The sequence below is a fragment of the Alternaria dauci genome, chromosome 6 (assembly GCF_042100115.1).
Source record: "Alternaria dauci strain A2016 chromosome 6, whole genome shotgun sequence".
Lineage (NCBI taxonomy): Eukaryota > Fungi > Ascomycota > Dothideomycetes > Pleosporales > Pleosporaceae > Alternaria > Alternaria dauci.
In genome coordinates this window covers 107,489-134,465 of record NC_091277.1, presented here as the reverse complement: position 1 = coordinate 134,465, position 26,977 = coordinate 107,489, and the positions used below count along the sequence as shown (strand labels likewise).

At 53.9% G+C, this 26,977-nt stretch overlaps 10 protein-coding genes across 10 annotated transcripts; 4 read left to right on the top strand and 6 right to left on the bottom strand.

Moving 5' to 3' along the window:
* The first annotated feature begins 2,608 nt into the window (after positions 1–2,608).
* ACET3X_006402 (uncharacterized protein) lies at positions 2,609–5,726 on the top strand. Its single transcript, XM_069452857.1, has 3 exons — positions 2,609–3,239; positions 3,286–4,245; positions 4,297–5,726. The coding sequence occupies exons 1-3, from the start codon at positions 2,843–2,845 to the stop codon at positions 5,439–5,441; spliced, it is 2,502 nt and encodes an 833-aa protein (XP_069305170.1). The 5' UTR covers positions 2,609–2,842; the 3' UTR covers positions 5,442–5,726.
* A 109-nt stretch (positions 5,727–5,835) lies between these two features.
* Positions 5,836–7,385, bottom strand: ACET3X_006401 (uncharacterized protein; the record flags this gene model as incomplete). Its single annotated transcript, XM_069452846.1, has 2 exons — positions 5,836–7,218; positions 7,272–7,385. The coding sequence occupies 2 exons, from the start codon at positions 7,383–7,385 to the stop codon at positions 5,836–5,838; spliced, it is 1,497 nt and encodes a 498-aa protein (XP_069305169.1).
* A 1,521-nt stretch (positions 7,386–8,906) lies between these two features.
* On the bottom strand, positions 8,907–10,517 carry ACET3X_006400 (uncharacterized protein; the record flags this gene model as incomplete). Its single annotated transcript, XM_069452835.1, has 1 exon — positions 8,907–10,517. The coding sequence occupies one exon, from the start codon at positions 10,515–10,517 to the stop codon at positions 8,907–8,909; it is 1,611 nt and encodes a 536-aa protein (XP_069305168.1).
* A 3,029-nt stretch (positions 10,518–13,546) lies between these two features.
* Positions 13,547–14,164, bottom strand: ACET3X_006399 (uncharacterized protein; the record flags this gene model as incomplete). The annotated part of the gene is made up of 2 exons (XM_069452824.1): positions 13,547–13,940; positions 13,992–14,164. 2 exons carry the CDS (start codon positions 14,162–14,164, stop codon positions 13,547–13,549), a joined length of 567 nt encoding a protein of 188 aa, XP_069305167.1.
* Positions 14,165–14,591: 427 nt separating this feature from the next.
* ACET3X_006398 (uncharacterized protein) lies at positions 14,592–20,236 on the bottom strand (the record flags this gene model as incomplete). The annotated part of the gene is made up of 5 exons (XM_069452812.1): positions 14,592–15,018; positions 15,071–15,168; positions 16,060–16,421; positions 16,514–16,661; positions 16,721–20,236. 5 exons carry the CDS (start codon positions 20,234–20,236, stop codon positions 14,592–14,594), a joined length of 4,551 nt encoding a protein of 1,516 aa, XP_069305166.1.
* Positions 20,237–20,462: 226 nt separating this feature from the next.
* On the top strand, positions 20,463–22,552 carry ACET3X_006397 (uncharacterized protein). The gene is made up of 2 exons (XM_069452801.1): positions 20,463–21,052; positions 21,110–22,552. Exons 1-2 carry the CDS (start codon positions 20,494–20,496, stop codon positions 22,327–22,329), a joined length of 1,779 nt encoding a protein of 592 aa, XP_069305165.1. The 5' UTR covers positions 20,463–20,493; the 3' UTR covers positions 22,330–22,552.
* A 343-nt stretch (positions 22,553–22,895) lies between these two features.
* ACET3X_006396 (uncharacterized protein) lies at positions 22,896–23,459 on the top strand (the record flags this gene model as incomplete). The annotated part of the gene is made up of 2 exons (XM_069452790.1): positions 22,896–22,984; positions 23,036–23,459. 2 exons carry the CDS (start codon positions 22,896–22,898, stop codon positions 23,457–23,459), a joined length of 513 nt encoding a protein of 170 aa, XP_069305164.1.
* A 414-nt stretch (positions 23,460–23,873) lies between these two features.
* Positions 23,874–24,378, top strand: ACET3X_006395 (uncharacterized protein; the record flags this gene model as incomplete). The annotated part of the gene is made up of 2 exons (XM_069452779.1): positions 23,874–23,932; positions 23,985–24,378. The coding sequence occupies 2 exons, from the start codon at positions 23,874–23,876 to the stop codon at positions 24,376–24,378; spliced, it is 453 nt and encodes a 150-aa protein (XP_069305163.1).
* Positions 24,379–24,789: 411 nt separating this feature from the next.
* Positions 24,790–26,131, bottom strand: ACET3X_006394 (uncharacterized protein; the record flags this gene model as incomplete). The annotated part of the gene is made up of 2 exons (XM_069452768.1): positions 24,790–26,040; positions 26,096–26,131. The coding sequence occupies 2 exons, from the start codon at positions 26,129–26,131 to the stop codon at positions 24,790–24,792; spliced, it is 1,287 nt and encodes a 428-aa protein (XP_069305162.1).
* Positions 26,132–26,191: 60 nt separating this feature from the next.
* ACET3X_006393 (uncharacterized protein) lies at positions 26,192–26,525 on the bottom strand (the record flags this gene model as incomplete). The annotated part of the gene is made up of 2 exons (XM_069452757.1): positions 26,192–26,244; positions 26,375–26,525. 2 exons carry the CDS (start codon positions 26,523–26,525, stop codon positions 26,192–26,194), a joined length of 204 nt encoding a protein of 67 aa, XP_069305161.1.
* Positions 26,526–26,977: the final 452 nt, after the last annotated feature.

The window sequence follows — 26,977 nt, the reverse complement described above, 5'->3', positions numbered from 1 at the left end:
ACTCAACGTGTCGTACAGCCTGTGTGATGATGTGATGCTTATCTGACCGCTCTCCTGGATCATGCAGTGCTCTGGTAATCTGCTTGTTTATCAGACGGTGATGCTATCGGTAGTCCTGCTCACTCGGGTCGGGCGGCTACTGTAATGAGATTGTTGTCATTGCATGCCACCTCAGCCACGTACCGGTGTAGGACGTAGAGAAGCTGGTGCTGCACCCCCATGCGAAGAGGGAGGGCGCAGGTTTTCCGGTACGTCTTAATGTACCCTTCTCCGCCACAGCCGAGAGCCGGGACGAGTCGTTGCATGTGATTCGCTCTCCGGCCCAGCAGACCTGCCTTCCACAGTTTTGGGTATCCCAAGACTTGCAATTGTTAAAAAGCTTCAGTGCCGACTCCCGTAGGCAGACGACGTCTCACCAACATGAAGATAGTGAAGCGACAGCGGATAGTACATCGCACAGGCCGAGACAAATGGAAGCCCAAGCGCCTGGGATGGGTGGTTGGACAGGCCAGTTGCCGTCATCTCAGCATGATTTTGCCCGTCGTTGACAAGACGATGCCTGGTAATAAGGGTGCGACCATTCATAGCAGCAAGGATGTCAGGGACCTGCAGTAAGCCGCATAGGCCAGTCGAAGTGTTACCCACTCACTATCCGTGTGGCGTTCGGGTTGTTTTGCCTGGAGGTAGCGAGTACTGTTCAACAATCACAACATTCTGGCGCTGATGCTCAATTGACCAGCTACCACGGCAGCCGATAGCCTGGCGGCTAGCAAGAAGCTGAGATGGGGGAATTGCTGAAACCTGCATGTTTGACCGTGTCATCCGGTGAGCAAGCCGCAATCATCGTCAGCCGTACGTAGTCCCCGCTACTCTCTGGCTTCACCCCACGCTCCCGCGTCCCGACATGGTGGTCGGGTAACATGGCGTTCTCCGTCTCACAGACGCGAGACAAAGCCGTGTCTTGTGTAACACCGACCGCTGTTCATTGTGCATGACCGCTGCTCCTTCTGGACGGTTGGACTTGTCTGATTGGCGCGTGAAGTGAGGCGAACCAGGGCTGGCGCAGGCGAACACAGGAAGCAGACAATATTAGAAAGTCTCCATATCCAGGAGTTTTGTGTGCGACAGTCATGTAAGCGCAGAGAGATGGCGTGGGGAACGTGACGTGTCTGAGAGGAGAAGAGGAGCAGAGTAGGAAAGAGCTTTTGTTTCATGCGCCTTGCCTGATTAGGAGTAGTCTCCAGCAGGCAGGCCTCAGAAGTGGCAGTAACGTTCAGATTGTTTATCCTTACGACGTGTCTTACTCATCAATTCTCAACGTACGTGTCACATATGATGCTGAGGTTGTACTGTAAGTGGCATGATGCTTTTGAGTTATCGCGAGCCTAGATTACAATGTAGATAGCAACTACAGTACGTACACATACAGCAGTTGTGTAAGGTAAGAGTCCAGAATTCATGAAGCGTAGCGCATTCTCTTTGTTGCCCGTACAATACCGACTTTATGACGCGTACCTTGGTGTCGACCTGCTCAACGCCAGCAGCGGCTGCGACCATCCTTTCCAACCCATCAACCTCTGAGCTGCAGGTTATCGAACTGACATTGCGTCGCGCATGCACACGCCAAACTCACCGCCTCTCAAGAGCTGACTACGCAGAAGTCGTTGACCAGTGAATTGGGTTTATTGCCGAAGCTGAACAAGCGCGCAGTTTATCAGAATGCGGCTTCACGGCGAACCAGGAAGGGAGAGCTGGGGCGGAAATGACTGAGAAACAAGATTGAGAGGTGCCGGTGGCAGACATGGTGTTTGTTGTAAGAAAGTTCATGAACGAGCCTGAGCGGACGTTCAGAGTTGCGTAGCCGTTGGGCGTCGATGTTGTCTGGCCGAATCAATGCCTAAGGGTCAGCTCTCCGAAGTCGTTTGTGGCTTGAACCAGAACCCAGGCTGTCAGCATAAAGAAGCTGTGTTGCGCTTGCTCAGCTGTGTGAAGTCGTTCATATAAGACTGTTGTATGGAACCATCAGCAGCTTGGCAGTCTTCGCTCTACGCGTGCATGCGTCTACTGTGTACGGTGCCGTGTGCTGCTCACGTGAGCAGTAAGGATATCGAGTCGATCGCACGTATCCCTATTCTAACGCTTCCGTACGACTCCAAGAGGGGCAGATTCCGATGCACGCTCTTTGGCCCGTAACAAGCATCCGTCAGTAATGCACGCCGGATAAAGCGAACTGCCGCTGCAGCGTCGACTTAAGCAATTCTGTCGTTCCGCTCGATGCCTTTTCGATGATACCCAAGGCGGGGTACCTAAATACGTCAGAATTTATAATCCGTGAGCGCTAAGCCGAACGCGGAATCACGCGAAGCCCCTGTCAATCAATCTACACAAGGCTCCTCGCAACCGACACTGACCGATCTACACTCTCCTAAAGTTTTGTTCATCTTCCACCTCCGCCACTGCAATTACTGCTCCTCTACCAGCGAGACTCTTGGGCGACTAAATACTGTCTGCCGGCGTGGATGCAGGCGGCCTAGCGTGTATAGCTCAAACGTTGAAACCCCTTGATTCTATGCGTTGTGCGAAGTTAAGAACTGCAACATTTCATTTCCGAAACTATGTCAACTCGGCGCGAGGATGGAGACGTGCTTTTGTACTTGCTGGAGACGAAGGCGCGTAGCGCTGCGGCCATTGGTTTTGCTTCTTCTCATTTCGGCGCAACGTTCGGTGTCGCTGCACAATAAGTTTGCCCGGATCTGACATTATGTGCTGCGTGTGCCTCCCGACTTTGCAAATATATCTAGATCCCCGGGATGCGCTTGGAGAGTAAGTACATGCTGCTGCGATGAAGTCTTTACAAATTTTAGCGTGCCTGGCCGGACTCCATCAGGTATCGACCGCGTACGAAGCAAAAGCACCATCCGGTGCGGACCAGCCACAACTGTCTGCACGCCAACTCGATCCGGCGTCGGCCATTTCTGATCTATCCAGCGACGAAAATAGTCCTGTAGCCCCATGGCAGTCTGAACCATACCAGCCTCACTATCCATTCAACCAACAGTGCAACGTCTCGAGTCCCAGTGCCCAGTCGGACTTCTGGCTTCCGAATGTGCCGCACGACGGGACGAGTCCTTTCTTGCTCAATGCGCCCAACTACTCCATCTACCGCAACGTAAGGGACTTTGGGGCGGTAGGAGATGGTGTCCACGATGACACCGATGCTTTCAATGCCGCAATCACTTGTACGTAGCCATGTCAGATTTGGTGTTCACTGCTTACAGATCCCAGACGGTAGTCGATGTGCTGGAGGCCAGTGTCCTGGCGGCACTACTGGAAAACCTGCCCTCGTATATGTGCCACCAGGAACATATGCCATCTACTCCACTATCCAGCTTTTCGTCAACACCCAGATCATCGGAGATGGCATCGACATGCCAACGCTGAAAGCTGCCCCAAGTGCTTTAAATGGAACTGTTGTGGTCGATGGCTTCGATAAAGGTACTCAAAGTACAACCAACTTCTACATCGGCCTGCGCAACGTCAACATTGATACTACCGCTGCGGACCATGCCAAGACGATCTTTGCGTTGAATTGGGCAGTCTCCCAGGCGACCAACTTGATCAACGTCAATTTCATCATGCCTCCCGGTAGCAATCACATTGGTATCGAGATGAATGGAGGTACCGGCGGCGGTGGATCGGGCCTCTTCATGGGAGATCTCACGTTTTCCGGCGGCCTCATCGGACTACAATATAACAACCAACAATACAGCATGAGGAATCTCACGTTCACCAATGTTGCGACAGCTATTGCGATCACGCACGGTTTCATGATCACAATGCAGCAAATCAACTGCATCAACGTTGGTGTCTGCGTCGACGTGGGTGCGCAGGGAGTATTCGGATCGCTCAACCTTATCGACAGCTCGTGTGATAACTGCGGTGTGGTTGTCAATGGCTCTACTTCCGTCGTGCTGGAGAATATTGATGTCAAACGTTCTGGCCCGCTGCTAGGTGTTAACGGGACGACGACGGCTCAAGGCAGCCTCGTTGGGCAGACGTACATTTCCGGACGCGTGTACCGGAACGGCACTGGTCAAACTATCGCCTCAAATGCCACTAAGCAAGCCTATGCTGATCGTGGTAGTCTGGCTGATGATTCGGGACGCTACTTCACCAAGTCTCAGCCGCAGTACACGCAGCATCCTGCGTCCGACTTCGCTTCTGTAAAAGACGCTGGCGCCAAAGGTACTGTTTCTTGTTACAATCACTCGTTGCGAGTTCACTAACTGGAAATAGGTGACGGGAAGACGGACGACACAGCCGCTATCAACGCTGCACTCAAGAGCAATGCAAACTCCAAGATTACCTATTTCCCACACGGTGTCTACGTTGTGACGGACACCATCTACGTCCCGCCCGGCAGTCGGATCGTCGGTGAAGTCTGGTCTGTCATCAGCGCTGCAGGCGATAAGTTCAGCGACGAAGCCAATCCCTGGCCGATGATACAGGTCGGCAAACCAGGCGAGGTAGGACTGGCCGAGTTCAGCGATATGCTCTTTACCGTCTCCGACGTCTTACCCGGCGCCATTCTCGTCGAAGTAAATATGAAAGGCACCAACCAAGGCGACGTATCCTTCCACAACACACATGCGCGCATCGGCGGGGCAGCAGATTCTCGCACCAGAGCCGAGTGTCAGTCTCTGACGGAGCCGTGCAAAGCTGCTTTCCTGGTCATGCACCTGAAGGAGACAAGTTCGGCCTACATTGAGAACAGCTGGCTCTGGACCGCTGATCACGACCTCGACGGCACGAACCCGACATCCATCGGCACGGGAAGAGGCGTGCTCGTCGAAGCCACCGCAGCGACTTGGCTCGTCGGTACCGGCAGCGAGCACCACACGCTGTACGGGTACACACTACACAATGCGCAGAACGTCATGGCCTCATTGATGCAGGTCGAAACACCATACTGGCAGCCTCTGCCACAGGCGCCGTATCCCTGGACGCCCAATGCGACGTGGCACGATCCGACTTTCGAAGGTTGTTCAGGCAATATCAGCCAGTGCTACATGTCGTGGTCTGTCCGTGTCCTTGGCTCAGACACGCATGCCATTTCGCTGTACGGCATGGGTTTCTGGGTCTTCTTCAACGGCCCCAATTATGCGCCTTGTACGGGACCTGATGGCATTTGTCAGGTCAATATCATAGATTTGGAGGACTTGAAGCCTGAGAGTGCGGTGAGGCTGTACAGTGTTAACACAAAGAGCGTGCAGAATATGATATCGGTGGACGGGAGTGCGGATACGACGGCTGTTCAGCAGGCGGCGAACCCGGGAGGTTGGGGTGGTGTGGTGGCGGCGTTTCTTAGGTTTGACTCGATGAGGCTGCGGCCGGGGGTGAAGCGACGGCATGTTCACCATCCAAAAGCACATCCGCAATGAATGGGGGTGCGTTTCTGTACGCGTCGTGCATAATCGAGGATTGTATGTTGAATAACTTTAATCAAGCTCAGTATAAGGAATGGTGTACCTCGAGCAAGACACAAGAAGCGACAATCTCTTTTGACGGTTTGCAAGGCTTATGAAAGGTAAAAGGTTGAGCACGGGTATCAAAAAGCCGATAGTGGCGACAAGACAAGATGGGTGTATATGCGTACAAGATCTCCGAAGCCGTTGCTGATGGAGACGTCGTTGTACGGGAGTACCTGGAGTAGAAAGGATTGAAGCAATGCATCAGTACATATGGCACTTCATATGCGAGCAATAGGGCCTGACTATCATCGAACAGAGTATCATTGAAAGTGGGAATTTTGGTGCTATACTACTCGGCATATCTCTATCTGCCCTGGCCCTTGGACTTTCCGCCAAAACCCGGACCGCGCTTAGCTCCACGACCACTGGCAAGCTTGACAGTGAACGCACCACGCTCAATGGTGTTAACCAGGATATATCCAGAGGGGAACAAGAAGTGCGACCAGGTTCCAACGAACTGAACAATACCACCAACAGAGTCGTCCTCAGGGTAGATATCGAAGAAGCCCTCGGTCTTGACGCTCTTTCCGGTGGGGTCCTTGCTGATGCTGCGGACATCGTGTACCCAGATACCAGCACCGTAGTTGCTCTGGTAGGCAAGGCCGTCGACGATGTAGAGGTTGTGGTCGATACCCTTGCTGTCGGTGGCGTAGAAAGTACCGGTAGCCTTGGGGTTACGGAGATCGGTGAAATCGATGATGTGGGTGACAGGGCGACCGGACGCAGCAGGACCGACGGCGTCGCGCTCATCGAGCTCATCGTTCAAGAGGACGTACTGGTGCCAGTTGCGCTCGGTCCACCATCCTTGATGGCAGTAGGTGGCGCCGGGGTAGGAGAGAGTTGAGATGACCTCAGATGCAGGGTTACCGTTCTTGTTGGTGGAGTCGTAGACGGTGACGGTGTCCTCGTTGTAACCAATGCAGATGTTGCGACCGCGGAACCTTCGGTCGGGGCCGTTGTAGGTTACGCACTGAGCATCGTGCGTGTATCCGTCCTGGCTGGCGCAACCGGGAGAGGTAGGCTTGCTAGGGTTGGAGAGATCAATGTATTGGAGACCAGCCCTGCAGGTCTGGTTTCGGGGCTGGGCGCCGACGGCGAGGATGTACTCGTTGTCCCAGTCAACAACTACGTTGTGGGTACGTCCGATGGGCAACTCGTCCCACAATCCAACAAGGTCGGTCTTAGGGTCGAAGGTCTTAGGGCTCTTAGGGTCGACACTGAGAAGCTTCTTCATGTCAAAGATCTGAACGTTGTGGCCAACAGCCTCAGAGCCGATGATAACGTAGTCGTTCAGCACGCGAATCTCGCGCCATCGCGAACCCACGCTCTGGGCAGGAAGACGACCCATGTACTGGATCTGACCGTCCTTGAGAATCTCAACGAACGCGGCACCAGAGAACTGGCCGACGATACCAAACTCGCGGCCGTTGCGAGCGGTCCAGCCCCAGGAAGAGCTTCCCTGGCCTTCAGGGCCGCCCATGTCGGCATGGTTGACGAAGTCGTAGAGGTCCATGTTGTTACACCTGAACGTCTGGTTCGCGTTGCCTTGCTCGACGATGGCGAGACCATCCTTGCACTTGATGCGCTTGTCCTTGTTGCTTCCCCAAGATCCCTTCTTCCAGCTCTTCCAAGACTGCCATTGACGAGAGTCTTGCTTGCCATCGGCTGCGTCCTGCTCCCATTGGTCCTGGAAATCGTTAGTATTGGATCTTGTAAACAGATGAGGAGAGTATGTCGTACAGCCTTCAATTTCATCAACTTTTGATGAATTGCGCCAGAGGCATACTCCGATTTGGAGTAGTGCGCAGCCTGGACCGCGATCGGGAGTGCCAACACAGCGAGCGAGAACTTCATCTTGGCTTTCTGGGAGAGTTATTGAGCTGGAATGAGCACATTAATCTGAAGGATCAATGGTATATATACGCCTGTGATTCTCTCGTACTGTAATCTTTTGCATTCGGCCATCGCGTTGCCACACGACCATTCAGTACTATGTTACCGTCTTGGTACAGTCGTATATTCTGGGCAGCATTTGGCATCTATGCTTCTTGGGGAAGGTCAGGACTACCAATTGGCTAACCCACTCAGGCAGGTAATGATACGAATCCTGAGTGGACTACTGTCGCCAAGCGACAAAAGTTCGGGACCATGTCGTGCGCCACGCATAGCCGGCTTGGGTGCCCGAAATGACAAGAAACGGACGTCGGGATGGGCGCGGCTATCACTGCCACGGCCCGCTAACGAAGACCAAGAACCTCCAAGGCGGCTGGGCATGCGGACCAATATACAAGATCTGAACGAGAGGCGTTCGCAGCCAGACTCTAGAAGATAGATAACAGGAAGGAGGTTACGAAACTGGAATGTGCAAAATTAGTCTACGCATGTCGTTCATGGATGTCTCGCTCGGCGATCGAGTCGCGGGAAACAGCTGTTGCCTCCGTGCTGTCGGGAGTGATGGAAAAACAACTTTGCCAAGTGCCCCTGGGTTGCGCGACCTCGGGGGGTGCGATGAATGCGTTATGTGCGCGACTTTGACGGAAATGGTGGCCAAATACCGCAGAACAGTGGCGTGTCGCGAGAGTCAGGAGGCCTGCTCCCAACGCTTGCCGCGCACGGCCATCATCGGCTTATCAATTGATGGAGTGATTAACAAGAATCATTGGGATGAAGTATAAGATTAATGATCGAGTGAAGGCGGACTGTTGGTGTTCGCGGCGTGTCGCGAGTTTGTGTAGAAAGAGCTTGACTGGGTGGAGCGACGCTAAAAATTGACGTCAGGGTTCAGCGCGGTCGCGTCACCCTTCTGTTCTGCACCTTTCTCGAGCTGTTGACAACGACACCAACCTGCACAGTGTTAGAGATCACGACAATATCAATCACTGCTTCACCTGACACGACGAGGCCGCCCAGGCTGACCAACTCATCTGTGGCAGCGCGCCTCGCTGTCGTTGGACTCCCGCAGAGCCGCACACCCGATATTTGCACAGGCAAGGCTGAAAACTCGCGATTTAACAGAAATGATACATTGTTATTTTCCATCAATCGAACAAGTACAAGAAGCCGACATGGCCGACGTCGCCACCAAAGCTTCTGACGGAGCGCCGTTAGCAACATGGTTCTGGCGGGACGCTAAAGCTACAGACACCCGGATCCCGGCCATATCATACTCGTCGCCTCTGTACAAACACAAAACAATTTCCGACAGCAGATTCGATCTTCGCAATCGCCATTCAACCGTACCAAACAAACACAAATGTCAGAACTACGCTGTTGCGAAGGTGTCGGCGGATTTCATAAGTACCGCCGGCTTGTCCGATCTGACGATGCTGGTCTAGGCAATACCCATGGCAGTGTGAAGCTGTGGGCAAGACATAACTACACATCATCTTCGGACTGATCGGCTGTCACTACATCTTGAATGGCAGCAGAGGTCGGAATGATGTCGTTCGTCATGTCGGTAATCTCCTGTTCCGTCGTGTCCGATGGTTCCTCGCCTACTACCTCGTCAAGATCGACTTCCGGATGGTCGATCGACTCTTCGTCAGACTCTTCAACCTCAGAAGGAGCCTCCAATTGTTTCAACTCATCTATGGTGATCATATCGTAATCATAACGAATTTCAAGCCTGATGCCAGCTTCTTCCAATGATGCGAAAGCACGAGAAAGCTCGAGAGCCTGAAATGGTAGACCGTCCAACAAGATCACGCGGACTGTCTTATCTTCGCCCAAGCAGACAACGTTTCGTAAGGATGTCAACGCAGAGACACCCCTCTCCAAGAGTTTCGGGGTTCCTGGTGTGAGGTGAGTGTACCAGCGCCTCAAATGTGGAGGAAGATACACCGAGAAATCATCCTCGGCGGTTGCAGTACCGAGAAAAGCTTCAATCGGAATACCGCAGTACTGAAGCTTTGAAAATTCTCGGAAAGATCCTAGAGTTCCGACGTCTCGACCGTTGGGATAAACAATGTCTAGGAGCGCCTTGTCGGAATAACTGAACGCATATAGCTCCACAAGCGTATCCCGGTGTGTCCTGAGTGCATCACCCAGAAGCGTCCAGGAGTACTCAGGCCATACTGACATTGGACTGTCCGCATCACCGAATGGCTCCCAAGTCTTGGTGCTATGGTCGTACATGAAGTTGCTAAGAGACTTCACTGAAGAGATCATCTGCACGATGGCGGAGATGTCCATCATCGCATTCCTGAGAGCAATCTCCCGGATAGGACTGCTCGAGGCGGGGATGGACCAGTTCTTGAAAGGCGTAGTCTGGTGAACGTCTTGTAGAAAGAGCGAGTTCAGAGACGGGAGACGAAACACACATGAGAGTTCCTCAAGCGACAGAGCTTGGGTGATGATCGTGAGCTTGTTGAGATGAGTGAACCGGTTGATCTGTTCGTCGACGGGCTGTGCAACAGCATTGTTGAACAACTCCAGCCAGCCGATTTCACGCGCAAAGTCATCACATCCGCTAAGCCAGTTGCGCGAACGGTATTCTTCCGCTGCGAACGTCCGGATCTTGTGGGCATCGGCAAGGACCTTGTTGTATGTGTGCCGAGAGACCTCGGCGTCGACGTACACACCGAACGCTGCATCGAAGTGGCGTACATGGTTGGCGAGTAGAGCGTTGCTGGCGATTGATCTTGCTTTTCCATAGTCGCGAGACCGACTGGTTATGTTCTTGTAGAGCATCTCTTCTGCAAGTCGTTTGCAGCGCTGGCTTGTAAGACACAATTTCGCGAGGACGGTACGTTCTGCGTGCAGATATCCTATGATGTGCAGGAGGAGCTCTTCCGGTATACCGCCGAGGCACGCTTGCGGATTCTTGGGTACAACAGGGAGTTCCGGACTGACAAGTACCTCCTCAGGTACGAAGTCGTGGGTGACCTTGACGGAGATTGAGACGGATCGTGTGCGCTTGTTCGAGACCGACGTGTTCGAGATTGAAGCCTTGCGCTTCTGCGGCCATGAGACGATAGGCTGCACCATGTTTGCAGCGCTCACGAACTGGAAGAGGTGGTGTAAGGGGTACAGATATTACAAAGACTTGCCCACTCGTACAACAGCCGTGAGCAAAGCGCGACCGTGGTGCAGATGCTGGTGGCAGCAGTGTTGGTGGTGAGTGCAAATCAGAAGCTCAGAACGCGAAGGAGAAAACAACAACAACAAAGTGGGCCAATACGCGACGTTTACGCGCCTCATCGCGTGCAGAATCGTTAGCGGTGAGGACCCTGGGTACGCGGATAAGTGCAAGACGAGAGCGCGGCGCTGGCCAATGACAGGGGACACCGTCCTGCTGTGAAGGGGGCATCCGACTCACCGCTCATCGGGCGTTTGCAGAGTGTACGATGTGCGCGCACATGTTCGTGTCACTGAGGCACAGTGTTTGATATTTGCGCGTGATTGATGGCTAATATGACATGCTTGCCAACGTCGAGGCTCACAGGATACCACAGAACCCAATTTGTCGCAGTGCTAGTCGTCCAATTGTCAAGGGACTGGACTGCATATATGAAAAGCAACCGATATGGAGGTTACCTGGTCAATGGTTCAAGGGGCTGAAGCAGTATGTCAGCCCCTCCTCTTATCTCTGCCGGTTCGCTCAGTGGTTACAACCTTTTCAATTCTTGCAAACTGCACTCAAGATCCGTTTCTCAAGATCCTGATCGTATGCGGATACTGTTTTTCCCCAGCCTCTTACACTTGGTAAGCGAAAAGACCGTCTTTGGAAAAGTGAAGCGGTCTCTTGACGAAGATGAGTGCAAGGCTGAATTTAAACTATGTCATTATGCTTTGAACGGCTTGATCAAGCGAATATCAATATCTGTGGCGTATTCTTCGCAGTTCACCGACTTGTAATCTCTCTCACAGGAAACGCAAGTCCACATCATGCTCGGAAGTTCGTCTGTGTGCCGAAGGAGTGAAGAGCAGAATGTGTTTGGACTTGTAATCCCTGATACGTGAGCTATCGAAGTTACATGTAAGTGAATGGACGTTGTATATCTCACCACGAAGAGCTTCCATGCGAGATTCTTGAGCTACAATGGTTCAGTAAGCCCCTTGGTCGCACTGTGCGCTCGCGGGTCTGATATAGTTGGAAAGAGACATCATGGGGCGCTTTCGTGAAACCATATCAGGCAGAAGACGGTGGATTATGAGCAGGGAGATCATTTGGAAAAAAGGGCAGGTAAATGTTGGCTGAGACCAATATATTTAAAGGGCTCAGCTGGCTCAATCAATAGGGCTCCCTCCGGTGAGAGGATGGATGGACCCCAAGTAGAGATCTTGCATCGATGCTAGAGTTCATTCGAGGATGTCTTCTCCGTCGTTCCTGCCAATTATACGCCAAAGGAATCCGCCGCCAAAGTAACTGACTGTTCATCTTCCCACACGAGATAATGGACAACATTGAGAAGCCACTTTTCAGCGTTGTTGCCATCCAACAATCTAAACCAGTTGGTCCCTGTTCCGCGCACATGTTTGGTTTCTCCATTCATGGTACGGAACACCTGAAGCTTTAGATCACGGATGGATTGGATCTGCTTCTTGGATCGATTTTGCAAGAATCGCTTCATGTAACGCGTTGGTTCCATGTACTGATAATGAACTTCGAATATGCACAGCTTGTATGGAAGCAGGGATGATTCTGCATGAAGCTGACGAGAAACGAGAAATAGACTCAATCCACTATCCGCAATGTTTTTAATCTTGTGATCCATTGGCCCGATATAGATCGCAGTGTTGATAAAAACGTTTTCGAAGATCATGTTTCTGATCTCGGCAGGGAGGCGGAGGAGGGGTGAGTTGATAGCGTTGAGTGCGGTGCTGGATGCTTCAGCTGTTGGGTTGCTAAGATCCTTTGAGAATACTTACATCCTGTCACGACGAGGTCGCTCACGAAGCAGCTGAGCTTGAGCTCTGCGGTGAGCCCTGTCGTCGTGTCTTTCCTTTGCGGATGGCTTGCTGACACGAGGCATCGCTGCGCGGCCTTGAGATGCCATACCGAGTTTCCGTTGCAGCTTTTGAAGAGATGGAGGAAGAAAGGATGTGCACCCATGAAAGCGGGCTGGAAGGTGAGTCCGTTGCAATGATCAGGTAAGCGAGCTAGTGACGCCAAACGGAATTGGGCTCCCACAAATCATAATATGTAATGAGGAGTTGTAAGATATTGAGATGATCTACCGCTAGTACCAGAGATTGGCTTTCGCAGTGATCTTGACAGTGAGAGAACATTGCGGGAAGGATGCTCATTACTGCTCTCACTGTATAGCCACCATGACGTGGGACCAAAGACACAACGTGTGATTGAACGATTGTGATTTCTTTGTTGCCAACCACTCCAGATGTCTCTTTAGTAGTTGCCTTCCTGAATAAGTGCTAGAACTGGAAGTACGGTGGGTTATTGAACCAGTAAGACGCGTTTCCCTGTCTAAACTTGTGACTCTCAAGCCTGTGAGCATATCCACAGACTGACACTGTAGTGATAGCTTCAAGCTGTCTCAACGTCTTAGTATTGGAATATTTTATCAGATGTTACAAACAAACTTCTTCGCTCTAGTCGAAATAACAATGCAACGAGAAGTGAAGTCTCGTGGAATTGTACGGAAGCAGCTCGATACCACAGCGAACATTACCCTGGGTAGTAGCGTGGAAATCTTCTGGTACTAACATCAGATCGAGTTGGCTCGAATATCTTTGAGTAGCTCTGAGAAAAGCTCTCATATCGCGTAGCCTTTTCGCGGAGGATGCATCAGCCGGAGTCGTTAAATATCGCTTTCAGGACATCGTGTTGAGTGGTGATAAGTCAGTTTATTTGAATAAGGAGAGTAGGAACAACAGATTAAGGGAAGACTTCTCATATAGTATTGGTGAAGTAGTTCTACAGGCTAACATCTAACGAAAGAGGTAGTTGACCTTGAGTCGACATGTCCACTAAAGCCGCTTTTGCTGACTAGCCGCCTGATGGCTCGGAAGATACAAGACGGCTCTTATACACCTAGCTATCAATAGTCATATTGCTATGACGATAGTCCATAAAACACCGTCGACTCATCTTCCTTATGATTGTAAATGACAATCTCCTTGTTGTTGCCAACAGCGGCCCTCTGTTCCTCTGTCCTCGGTTTAGCGAAAGTATTCACAGGCCCTACCCATTCCTCGTCGTACGGGATCTCGAAGTTAAAATGGAAATAGGCTAATTTGTAGGGTAGCAGGTGAGTTTCGGTGTAAAGTTGGCGACAGGTAGCTAGGAGACCCAGGTTGCACGCGTTGAATGATTGCAAAGCCCTGACAACGTCTTCCTCTACGGAAGGGTTATACAAATTGCACTGTGTGTCGCTGAACACATGCTCGTAGATGGCGTTCCTGATCTCGGCGGGTAGGCGGAGAAGAGGGAAGTGTTTGAGCCTGCCGCTGCACAGCACGTCAGTCGCACAATCTAGAATTGGGGACTAAGGTGCTTACTTGTCGTCGCGAGGTTCCTGATCATGATTGGCAGCGTTCCACCCCGCCTGCTTGCCGCGCTCCTTCGCCTTCAGCTTCTTGGTGTTCAACTTCTGGATCTTCAACTTGGCCTTCAACTTGTTCGCAGACATCGCGTCGATGGGGGGCGTGGCTGCGCGCCTCTTGACAGGCATCGTGGGTTGTGTGTCGTGTTGTAAGCGGGGCGGTCTCGTGAGAGGAGATTATTGTAACACCTGAGGGTAGGCTGTCTGATGGGGTTTAGGCTGGAGAAAAAAGCGACGGTGAAGGTCAAGTCGAGCTGATCACCCCTGCCAGGTTGCAGACTCACTTTCATCTCCGATTTTTGTTTCGACCGCCCGTCTTAGTGGTTTGCATAGAATAAGGATGTGGAAGTGGTGGCGTGTATGATTTTAAGTGGCGAACAACGTAGAGTTTCATTTTCACCATTAACAAAGTAATTCCAGCACGAATAAGAGGTTACGAGAATGATATCCATTTCCCCGTAATGGGTATGCCCTTGCTGGGACATGACTCGTTCTTCCGTCTGCACTTATGAGACCTCGCGAGAGATGTAGGCCGGGTATCTTGTTTTCGACCAGCCTATCTCTCCATAAGCTTTCTCTCAAAGTCATCCTCACTCAGTCTGGCTGCCCAGTATGATCCTGCGCCTTCATGTCTGTAGGTCCTCATCTCAACATGGGAAAAGATGACAACTATCAACTTGAACATAGCTGCCATCTGCGGCTTCGTTCGCTTCTGCAAAAATTCCCACAGACGTCGATCAAGATAGTCGTCTTCTATATAAAAGACTCCCAGCTTGTACGGCAACAACGCTGTGTCGTGGTATAGTTGGCGGCAGACGAAAAGCAGGGTTGGGTTGTGGCTGGGATAATGGTGGCAGCCGGGTTCCAAGATACCCCACCAATCGATCTCATATGCCACATTCTTGAACATGTAGTCGAAGACCATGTTTTTGATCTCAGCAGGAAGACGAAGCAGCGGACAGTTGATAGCGTTCTGCTGAGTGCTGTTCATTATCATTAGCTACGGGTGTATCGGCGAGAAGCTGAAAGTCTTACATATAGCCCGACTCTTCACGCGACAGACCTTGACCGACGAGGTCTAGGAATTGAGACGCTTCAGCACGCCACAGCGCAGCCTCTTCAGTGGGAGAGTACTGCATGTTAAGAAGTGTGTGGATAGTAGAGAGGGTCAGAGCGGTAGAGGAATGTGTCAATAGTAGAGAGAGTAAGAGTGGTGGAGAAATATAAGAGTGTGAGAGACTTTTCGAGGGTCGCTAGGAGAACAACAGTCGAGGGGCGACTTTTTATATTAGGTTGACCAAGGCAAAAGTCAAAGCGCCAGACTACGTTACTAGAAGAGAATTAGTTTTCTATGCGTGATCTACCGCCTTTCACTGCCCACAGAACATGCATGAACGACGAGCTCGTATGCCTGTTACATCACTAATATTAACACTAAAGACATTCCGGACCGCGGACCGTCACGTGACCCACGTCGTCATGGAGGGAAAACCGAACGCTCCTCTTCCCCCTCCCGGATAGCCGGAGACGAGTTCTGTGTGGTATTCAATCTTTCCTTATGATCGATGATGCAGTTATGACCCATACACGATGAGCCACTCACAACTACCGCAACACCAATCGTCATCATAGCCAATAACCATATATGTATTCATATATATGTCCTCAACCTCCATTGTTGTGGACTATCACGCAACCAACACTCTTCTCAACCATTTCACACACTCTACTCATCCTCCAAACCCGCTCATTCCCAACCATCCCACTCCACCTTTCCTCACCATCTTTCTCATCTACCTCCACTACCTCCCCCTCCCCCCAAAAACCCCCCACCCCCCCAACACCTCCCGTTCCCCCCAAACCAACCACTCGCCCTCCCCCCCCTCACCATACTTTCCCAACCCCTCTCTCCGTCCCCTCTCCCCCAACTCGCCCCACCTCATCACCAACCCGCCATCCAACACGCCCCTCGCACCCCCCGTCCCCGCATCCCACCCGCCCTCACTCGTCGTCACGCCATGCACGCGCTCCGCTGCACGGAACGCGCGCGGGTTCAGGGAGCACGGGGAGTCGAGGGTAGAGGAGAGGAAGGAGGTTAGGGCTGAGAGGCGGCGGTATGAGGATTCGGGGAGGGGGGTGAGGAGGGCGAGGGTGCCGGTTTGGGTTGTGAGGAGGATTTGGTGGAGGGGTTGAGATGGTTTGCGGGGAGTGGGGGCGGCGGTGGGGGTATCGTTGTCGTCGTCAGTGGAAGGGCCGTCTTGTGTGAAGGTATCGGTTGTTGATGGGAGGGAGAGACGGGATTGCACGAGGTGCAAAGATGTGGGGAAGTGGCCGGTGTGGAATGTGGATTTGTGGAGCAGGCGGGAACCGGCTTCTGATTTTGGGTCTGGATGGTGTTAGTGACGGGGCTTTGGAGATGGAGAGAGAGGCCCCAGTGCCTCTCTCTCCTCACTATCCATAACTGAAGAGGAGACTTACTATCAGGATCGAACTGCAGCAACTGCAGATTCATATCCGCATCCGCAACCACCAAATGCAACTGCTCGTCAAACGGCAAGAAGTCGACAGCCATGGCCTCGAGATTATGCTTTGACCTCGCAAACAGCGACATCCTGTACGGTTCTTCCTGTTGAATCATCAGCACCGCACCTCCACCTTCATGACAAACAAACAAAAAAAACATACCGTATACCCCGTAAACCACACCCCCCTCCACGCATCCGCCATCGCCAACATACCCGTCCCCGCCAAATTCTTCAAATCCGACACATAGCACTGCATATCCATAAACGCAACCGGCAACAACGTGCCATCCTCTTTGAGTCCCCTAACCATACACTTCTGCCCCTGCGCCATGATCAAAAACCCCTGCGTACCCAATCCACTCACCGCCGACACCGCGCCCTTGACCTCATCCTTCACAATTAGCTTGAGGCGTTTATTCGTCTCCGGGCGCCCAGGCTCAGGGACCACGGTGATGACTTCGAAAATACGGATACAACCTTTCGTCGCGAGATCTTCGCCGTGGACAATGGCGGTACCGACTGCGACTAGGTCTTTGCGTTGGTGCGTTTGCTCGCTGACTTCGAGGTTAATAGTTTTGATACACAGTACCACTTCCTGCGGATCGAGCACATGCGTGTCGATAACGCACCAGGATTTCTCGTCGAGCAGCTTGAGGACTCCGCGCTCGACGGTGGGTTTGAAATGCATGTCTTCCTTGGGAAGATCGTAGTGGTACGTTTCGCTCGGATCGAGCTGGTACTCTTCGTCGTAGCCTGTGCCGACGATATACAGACCTGACGGATGGTACGCGAGCGCATGGACGTCTGCGTCCATGGGCATGCGTCGGGCCGCCCAGCCAAGGTGTCCGTAGTGCGTATCAGGCGGGAGTTGCGCGATACGCAGGGTATCCGAGGCATCGAGGTATGCGAAGCCGCGCGCGCAATTCGCGGTATGGAAGGACGTCAGGCTTTTGACGGGCTGGCCGCTGAGACCAATGACGCGCGGCGCGCTGGAGGCTTCCTTGAAGATGAACGCAGGCGTTGTGCCGCGCTGGAAGATGGTGCTGTAACCCGCGATATCAGTGATGGCTGAAAGCGTGCTTTCGAAACCGGCGTTTTCCTCGGCGCTGGTGTCTTCCATGTACCGTGGGACGTGTTGTTGACTCTGCTTGACCCAGCGGAGATTCGTGGTCCAGAGATCTGTCGACGAGCGCGACGGGGCGTGGAAAGCTTTGTAGATGACAAGATTATCATTCGACGTCCTGATGATGAGATGCGGAGACTTGCTCGTCGCGTCGCCCAGGTCAGCGGCTAGGATCTCGGTGATGGTCGCTTTGATCGCGCTGCGCTTGGGCACGTAGTCCAGGACCAGGACTGGGGGGAGGAAACTCAAGGCTTCGGCGACGTAGCATGGTTTTGACAGGTCAGACATGGCGAAGACGCGCAGGCCGCCTTCTGGCGTGAGTAGAAAGGCAAAGATCTCGGTGAAGCTGGAGGACTTGAATAGACTGGCGGACAGCCATTGGACGCCGGACAGTCCTGTCGCCTCGACGTCTTCGAGCTCGCCATCGCCCGTGGCTTTGAAGATTTTGACACTAGAGTCCTCGCGGAGGATGAGCAAGTACGGATCCGCGAAACTGGCGTTGATAACGGCGAGTTCGTTGCCGCTTTCTTCGTCCTCCATGGGCAGAATCTGATCCATATTGAGTTCGGAATCGTACGTACGGATTTCCGTGCGCATGACCTGGACAACCTTTGTGCCCTTGGCCAGAACTCCGACGTCCATGGTGCTCCCCTCCTCCCTTTCAAAGTCGCCTTTGGCCGTTTCCGACAGCTCGTTGCCGTTGACTTCGTAGACGACTGTGCTTTCCGTACCGTCGTCGCTGGTCTTGCTTACAACAAGATACTGATCATAATCCACATCGCTCGCCAGATTCGCTTCCGCGTCCTCGCCAAATGCCGCCGTAACATCACCAGGCGCTGCTTTTCTCGCGTGCACAGCCCAGACGCCATGTGCAGATGGAAGCTCCATCGTGGCCACGCTCACAGGGTGGAGCTCGCGGTTCAGCGCCGTGATAGCACCAGCTTTGCCTCTGCCAGTCGAAAGCATAATCTCGCCCCTGTTGAGAGACTCGGTGTCTTTGCCGGGGTGCACGACAGCAGCTTTGATGGGCGCTATGCTGGGTAAGACGTCGTGCACACGGAAAGAATACGTGCCCGGTGCTGTGGGCTCCGACACGGCGGCCGTGATCTTCTGAACGGTAGGTGCCGTATCATTGTAGAGATCGTCTTCCATGTCGTCGTCGACGTCGTCGTCCGACATGTCTTCGTCCGAGTCGGCATCAGCCGTTGCTTGCCTGCGGCGGAGCTGGGTGAATGTGCCAGTCCAGCCTAGCATTACGGATTCTCCGTCTTCGCTCCCGATGAACAAGCGGCCGCGGCCCAGATTCGCGGTACAGGACGCAGAGGTCTTGAGGACGTGGCCGCCGTGGTCCGCGGACACGGTCTGTATGGTCATTCCGGAGACGGTGCGGCCGTCGAGTGTAAAGGTCAGGATGAGGATGCGGCCGGTGTTGAGCACAATCATGACATCGCCAGTATCCTGCGACAACAGCTCGACCTGGCATGCTTCCAGCCGCAGCGCCAGATCGGACTGGTCGCTCAGAGGGAACGAAGTGCAGGCCTTGGCGAACTCGTTGACAGCCACGCCATTCGTCTTTCCTCCCTGGTCGACGTGTATGATCTCGTTGGCTCCCACTAGCAAAGCACCTCCAATCGGAGACGGCAGAGGGACTACTTTTGTGATGTCGTAGGGCAGGCCAGACACGGAGAGAAGGGTCGTCGAGGCCTTTTGCTCGAGGTCGAGAGTGAAGACGGAGTAGGTGAGCATGTCTTTGCGGTGGGCGAGCAGCGACGGGGCGGTGGCGCGCGAGGCGGCGACGATGCCAAACGTGGGCTCGCGGTACTCGTGCAGGAAGGCGAGGTGGACGGGGTGTGTGAGGGTGGGGTCGAGGTTGGTGAGGGGGAGGACAAAGGACGAAGAGTATGGTGTCTTGTGCTCGGCAGTCTGCTCAGCCTTGGTCTCCTTGGGACCCTCGGCATCGGAATCATAGTCATCCTCGACGAGATCACGCTGGCGAAAGGGCAGAATGGCGAGGTTGTGGGTGCCAAACTTGAGGGCGGCGCATCTGCTGCTGGCGTCTGCCGTCAGGAAGTTGTACGTGTCTTTGAGATCAGCGGACCAAGGAGCAATGCCGGGCAAGTCTGGGTTCTCATAGTAGTGTATTGATATAGTATGGAGGTTGTAGCTCTCCGGGTCCCACTCTACCAAACTGAGCTTTGCATCCCGAAACGCCACCAGCAGCGCCTCGCCCTTGCTCTTTGTGCTGAGCGCCTTGACGCGCGCGAGCGATATGACCGTGCCGGCCAGCGCGAACTCGGCGACGAGCACCAGCCGGGCCGTGTTCTCTGTGCGCTGCAGTGGCACGTCGGCCGCCTCGCTGTCGAGGTTCGCGGCTGCATTCTCCGGCTCGTTGCCCCCGCCCGGCGTGACCTCGGTGGTCGTCGACTTGAGCTCGAAGACGTGGAGGAGCGAGTTCTTTGCGACGACGACGTTGTTGGCCCTCGAGTGCAGGAAGGGGAGGTGGATGGCATGGCTGACGGCCGTGGGCGGGGCTATTTCAGTGTAGCACTGCATGATGGGGGTCAAGGGCGTCGACGACGCTTCTCATGGCACGGGTGGGTGCAATTGGGGGTTATCTCATCCGACGTGGTGGTGTTGGTCGCGTCAAAGAGCTCATGCGCGTAGAGCTGCAGTGTGAGGAGCGCTAACCATGTGCAGAGTGATCGAAGCAAGGTTGCGCGCCGCTAGACGTCATGCCCAAACATGGCAGTCACTACCTGCACTCCCCTCTTCTCCACCACCGCTCTCCCAGACAGTGCCGCCGTCCCATCATGGCGCTGATACAGACGTCGCTCATCTGGGTCGCCTACGCCGTCGCCGTCGGCATCCTCTTCCTCATCGCCTCCACCTTTGTCTATGTCTACCAGAAGCCGCGCGACCGCGCCGCGGCCGTGACCATTGTGTGCATCTTCACCACGCTCGCCCTGCTCGCGACCGTTCTGCTCATCCCCGTCGACGTTGCCCTCGTCTCATCGACGTCCCGGTCCAGTCTGGGCCGCAAGAAGGACTGGGCGACGCCCGAAAAGGTCGACAGCATCGTGCACACGCTGCGCATCGTCTACTACACGCTCTACTCGCTCGATGCGGTCCTCTGTCTGCTCGTCATCCCCTTTACCTACTTCTGGTACGACGAGTACGACGAGGACGCGGCCGAGCATGGCGAGCAGACGGCCGGCCAGCGCATTGGCGGTGCGCTGAAATGGACGCTTGGCTTCCTCATCTTCGTCGTCGCCATCTTCCTCGTCGGCTTTTTCGTGCCCTTTGCGAAGCAAGCCAAGGACGACAAGCGCCTCGACCTCGACTACTTCAAGCACCTGCTGTCTGAGAACCGTGAGCCGCAGCCCCCTCTCTCCAACTTTCTACGTATACTGACCCTGGCCCGTCTAGATGGCGAACGCGCACTGTCATTTGGCCTCGGCTTCCTCATCACCGTCGGCACCATCCTCTTCGTCCTCTACACCGGCGCCGGCATGGCCCTCCTCCCCGTCGCCATGATCAAATCCGCGCCCTCCGTCTCCGCACCCACGCTCGCCGCCAACACCGCGTCCCAGCTCGAGAGCAACCGCGAGCGCCAGCGCCAGCTCGAGGGCCGCAACGAGGGCAGCGAGAACGGCCTCGACAGCCGCGACCGCCGCGAACTCGAGGCGCTTGTGCGCGAAGAGCGCACGCTGATCCGGCGCGAGCGTCTGGCCGCTGAATCGTCTGGCCAGGACCGCCATTGGATTGTCAAGGCGTGGATCAAGACGGAGGCCTTTTTCCGCCCGCTGAAACTCGTCGGTGGGCTTGTGCTCATGGTGTTTGCGCTGGTCATCTTTGCGTCGATGCTCATCACTGGGATCGATAAAGCGAAGAATTCCATCTGCGGCGCCCACTGCGGATATATTCTTGGCCACATTAACATTTTCCAGCCGCTGAACTTTATCCTAGTCAAAGCCTCCAAGGTGTTTCCCATCGACTACGTGCTCTTCCTGCTCCTCGTGCTCTTCTTCTTCTCTGCCTCTGTCGTCGGCATTGCAACGGCTGGTATCCGGTTCCTGTGGATCACCATCTTCAAGATCCGCAAGGGCCACACGAGTCCCCAGGCGCTGCTCATGGCTACCGTGCTGCTCACGCTCATCACCCTCGCCATCAACTACAGTGTCGCCATGGTCGTGGCCCCACAGTATGCGACATGGGGCCCGCAGACGTACTGCGACATGAAGGTCAATTCCGTGGACGAAATCGCGGATTGCACCGAGCACAAGGACCTCATCAAGCCGTGCAGCGAGCTAGCGACCAATCCATCTGCGCAGCAAGTCTGTACGCCGTCTGTCCTATCCACCTTTATCAACCGCGTCACGATCAACTTTCCGTTTTTTGGTGTCGTGTTGTTTTGGGCGCAATTCGCGTTCCTGGGTGTGTATCTGGTGGTCTTTTTGACCACGTTGTTCAGGGCGCCGTCGTTGGATCAGGAGCAGGTTGATAGAGATCTTGAGGAAGAGGAAGAGGAGGGCTTGTTGGCGAGTACGGGGAGGAGGTTTGGCGCCGCGTGGTCGGATGTTACGGGACGGGCGAGGAAGCCGGCGGGGTATGGGGGGACGGATAGGGGGGGTGAGGGGCTTTTGTAGAGGGGAAACTGGGATAGGAAGTGAGATGAGGAAAATGTAGATGGAGGGGATGGGAGGGGGGTTGATTGAGGGTTGTGATGGTATATATGTTGATGGGTTTCCTGTTGTTTGGTTCATGTGTTTATGGTTTGTTGTTTCTAGGTCTCCTTGTCTCCCTCTGGTTCCTCAATTTGTATGATACCTCATTATGGCGGGTACGCATGTTTGCGAGTACACAATCAAGTATGTTTGTCTTCACGTACCGGTACTGCAATAAGTCAGAAGTGTGCGGGAGTGCGTTTTCCGATCGGTGTCTATGTATTTCATTTCTTTTTACATTTTCTGTGTGTACAGTCGTCAGATCCGCGCAGTCTGTTCCCTAGAGGGCAGGTGGCCGAGGGTGGAAAGTGAGGTGAGAGTAAATGTTCTTCTAAAGTCACCCTCACCGTCACCTCGAATACCTTACTAATCCTAAGCGTTCAGGTGGGTATATAAAGAGCCTAGTTCTCTCGCTCTCACTTTTCTTTTCTCGTCTTCTCTCCAACATTACACTACGTCTGCTGCCCGAAGAGGTCAAGTAAGTCAATATGGCGGGTCGGAAGCGCGCTGCTTCGCCCTCCACGGGTGGTGCGTCCGCTGTGGAGAAATCGAAGAAGAAGGGGAACAAGAACAAACTGTAAGTTTCTGTTACTCTGCTGCCCATCTCGCTACTGACGAAGTCGCCTAGCTCCAAGCCGCCTGCCGTCCAGCGCCTCAGATTCTTTCCCTTCCTCCGCCTTCCCGCCGAAATCAGGAACATCATCTACCACTACGTCTTCTACGGAACACGGATAAGCTTGAGGCCGGCGTTGCGCAAGATACAGCCAACAGGCCGTCCTAATCTGAGCCTACTCTACGTGTGTCGTCAGCTCCATGATGAAACTGCCCTACTTCCGTACATGCTCACGAGTTTCGACGTCAATTACTCTATGACCACATGGAACAAGTATCGTGACATGAAGCTGTTCCTGGAGAAGAGGTCAAGGGCGCAGATCGAGGCTCTTGCCGACGTGAGGCTCCGTTACAACCAGGGGAGTGTGAGGCGGATGGAGCAGTCCGGGGATGGAGCGTACTGGATGGCTCAGTTCGGTCTCCTGGAGCCTGCCTTCTAGCTTTCATGCGAACAGGTGGTCTGGCAGTGAGTGTGTCTATGAAGAAGCAATGTACAGCATTTAGTGCATTGGAAGACAGTCGACTCTGCGTCTCTGGTAGCTGATACGACTCGAATACGCTTCATAACTTTCATTCTCTTCTCAAAATGTGTACTCCTCTCGTGATTATCCCAAAAGTGACTTTGTGAGTTCTCAAGGCAAGAGTCCTTTAGTGTCGTCTCCACGTGCGCTGTTAACTCTAACACGGAAGGTGAGAGGAAGGTGCACTCACCCCGAATAGGCAACTACCAGAAACAGTCCAAGCGTGACTTATATCGCCTTTATTAACTCTCTTAACCCTCTTCTCTCTCACCTTCCACCTCCACTCAAACATTCTCTACACCCATCACCAAAACACCGCAGCCCCAAACCAACATGTCCAAACGCGAGCGCAAAGAGTCCAAGACCAGCGACGATCCTCAACAACATGAAACGTAAACCTCCCATATCCTGTTCATATTCTTCTTGACTGACAGTATCGACTAGCACGCGTCTCAAAGCCACCCCATTTCCATTCCTCCGTCTCCCCGCCGAACTACGGAACCTCATCTACACCCACGTCTTCAGCGGCAACATCCACGTCGTCTTTGACGGAATCTGCCCAAGATCGCTTCAAGAAAGTAACTTGGGTCTCCTGCTCGTTTCCCGTCAAGTCCATGCCGAATGTGCTCTGTTGCCCTACGAGTTGTCTACGTTTGATCTCGGCCACACTGGCTATGAACAGTTCTGTTACTTTGTGCAGGAGAGAACAGAGCAGCAGTGGTGGGCTTTGGAGGACATGTTTGAGCACTGGGAGGAAAGGTTTGACAAGCCTCTGACCGAATGGTTCGAATATTTTGAATGCGACGGGTGGAAGGAGAAGTGGTGGTCTGGTTACTAGTCTGGTATTTGTGCGTACCGAGTAGCAAAGGACAAGAACCTTTTGAAGAAGATGACATTTCTCATCAAGAAAGAACTACCAAACCCTCATTCACTAAACATGCCGGTATTCAGGCGAGCTCTCTCCCCAGTCTAGAAAGAACGCCGAATCAACCAGCGAAAAAAGACCGCAAAAGGAACAAGATAGTGATGCCTTACAGAAAGTTTAAACCACTGACTGGAAAGAAAGAACCACAGTTCTCGTCTGGTATCGCAAAAAAGCTTCGATCGACAGAGAGAGAACCTTGCAATGCAATCCGGGGGAGAAAAAGAAAAGGAAAAACAACTCCACCACGCCCCCCACCCATCTCCGACCCCATGTGTAATAACCTCATGCATTCATAACATCATGCACAACTCCTTCCCTCACTTCTTACTGAGACGCGCACTGCACGCGCTCAGCACCGGGATGCATATCATCCTCATCTTCATCCATGGCACCCATTCCCCTCGCCCTCTGGCCCTCACCACCGGCATCCACATCCTCGAGCGTAAAGTCCTCCGTCATAGCATCAGGCGGGGGCAACGCATCCGGCACCTTTCGGGGCGGCAGGACGCTTTCCAGCGCACGAATCTGCTCGGGCGACATAGGCCCGCCGTCCTCGCTGTTGCCTAGGCGCTCCGGGAACTTGACGTCGAACTGGATGTACAAGTTTCCAAAGTCGTGGTGGCGGTACGACGGCATGCCCTGGCCACGGATGACTTTGACTTGGCCGGGGGAAATGCATTCACCGGGGATGATGTCGACGGTTAACCAGCGCTCGTCGAGGTGCTCGATGTGGATTTGGCCGCCGGCGAGCGCGGTGAGCAGGTCGATTTCGGCTTGGTAGAAGAGGTCGTCGTCTTTGCGCTGGAAGCGCGCGTGCGGCTTCTGTTCGATTTCAAAGACAACGTCGCCCGGTTCAACGCCAGGTAGCTGGTCGCCCTCGCCACGGAACTCGATCTTGTGGCCCGACTTGACGCCACGGTCGACGTGTACGTGTAGCACTTTCCGCTCGATAATCGTCTTCTTGCCGTTACACTGCTTACAGCGATCCTTATCACGGATAATCTCTCCCTCGCCCTGGCAGTCCGGGCACACGGTCTGGAAGCGCTGGATCATGGGGCCCATCTGGCGCATCATATGCTTCATGCCGCGGCCATCGCAGCCCGCGCACTTCTTAACCGCACCGTCCTTGCCACCGATACCATTGCACTTGGGGCAGATGACAGATTTCTGTAACGCGAGCTTAGACACCTTGCCGCGGTACACGTCCTCGAGCGACACCTTGTGCACGTGCGAGATGGTGCGCGCCTTCTTGGGCCCTTGTTCGCGGCCGCCGCCCATGCCGCCGCCAAACATGCCGCCAAAGGGACCGCCGCCGCCGCCGCCAAAGAATTGCGCGAAGAGGTCTTCGGCTGCCATGCCGCCGCCACCGCCCATGCCGCCTTGCTCGAGCCCTTCTTCGCCATATTGGTCGTATATTTGGCGCTTCTGTGGGTCAGAGAGCACTTCGTATGCGTGCGAGAGGTCCTTGAACTTGTCGGCTGCTTCCGGGTTGTGTGCGTTCTTGTCGGGATGCCACTTGAGCGCGCCCTTTTTGTATGCCGTCTTGAGTTGCGACTCGGAGCAGTCTGGTGCTACCTGGAGGGTGTTAGAGTGTGTGTGCTGCGTGGGTGGGGGTGCGAGGCTGGCTTACCCCGAGGACGTCGTAGAACTTTGTGTCTTTGACCATGGTCGCTGTGGGTGAGGTGTGTGGGCTAGCGGGGTCGTAAAAAGTCGAGTCGGAGGGGTATCAAACGTTGGTCTGTGGGAGAGCGCGAGTCGCCGTGTCTGTCGAGGGACAATCTTTATACTAGTCAGTCACGGCCTAGAAGTCGTCCAAAGTAGTCGCCCAGCCGCCCGTCAGCCTTGCAGGACGGAGAAGAGAAGGCGCGGGCAACTCGTCGAATCGATCGAGGCGAAAAAGTGCGCTTACCAAAAAGTCGCCGCGGGGGAGTGAGTAGCGGGACAAGAAACAGGTGAGTGGGAGAAGAGTGATTACAACTCTGACAGCAGTAAAAACGTTGTATGTGTGTATTGATTGCGAAGGCGGCGACGCTTGTCGACTTAAAAGTAGTAACCGGCATCGTTGCAAATGCACAGGCAGCGCCGAGCAAAAGAGAAGATTCCAAGCCATTCCATGCCCTTCCACGGTCCCTCACCAGCCCAAGATTGCCTGGAAACGGCCGCCTGTCTGCCCAAACTACGCACCGCGCCCCACCGCATCTGTATCCGCACAAAAAAACCCGGCGTCACTATGAAAAATGCAGAGGAATTGAAGAAAGATAGTGGTTCTGGGTGTTGCATGCCTTGGGAAGCTTCGACGAACATGCGCTCGGACCGGTTTCGTGCGAGCCAACCAGAACAAGGGCTATAGATAGGCCTTCTTATCGCCGAAGATTGGCGAGGGATTGAGTTGGCCGGATTGCGGACCCTGACCTTGGCCTTGCCCGCTTGCGCCATCGCGCATCAGCCACAGGGAGAATCTGTCGGCTAGGGAAAGTATTAGGAAGAGGCCTTAGGAGGTCGCTCGAAACTT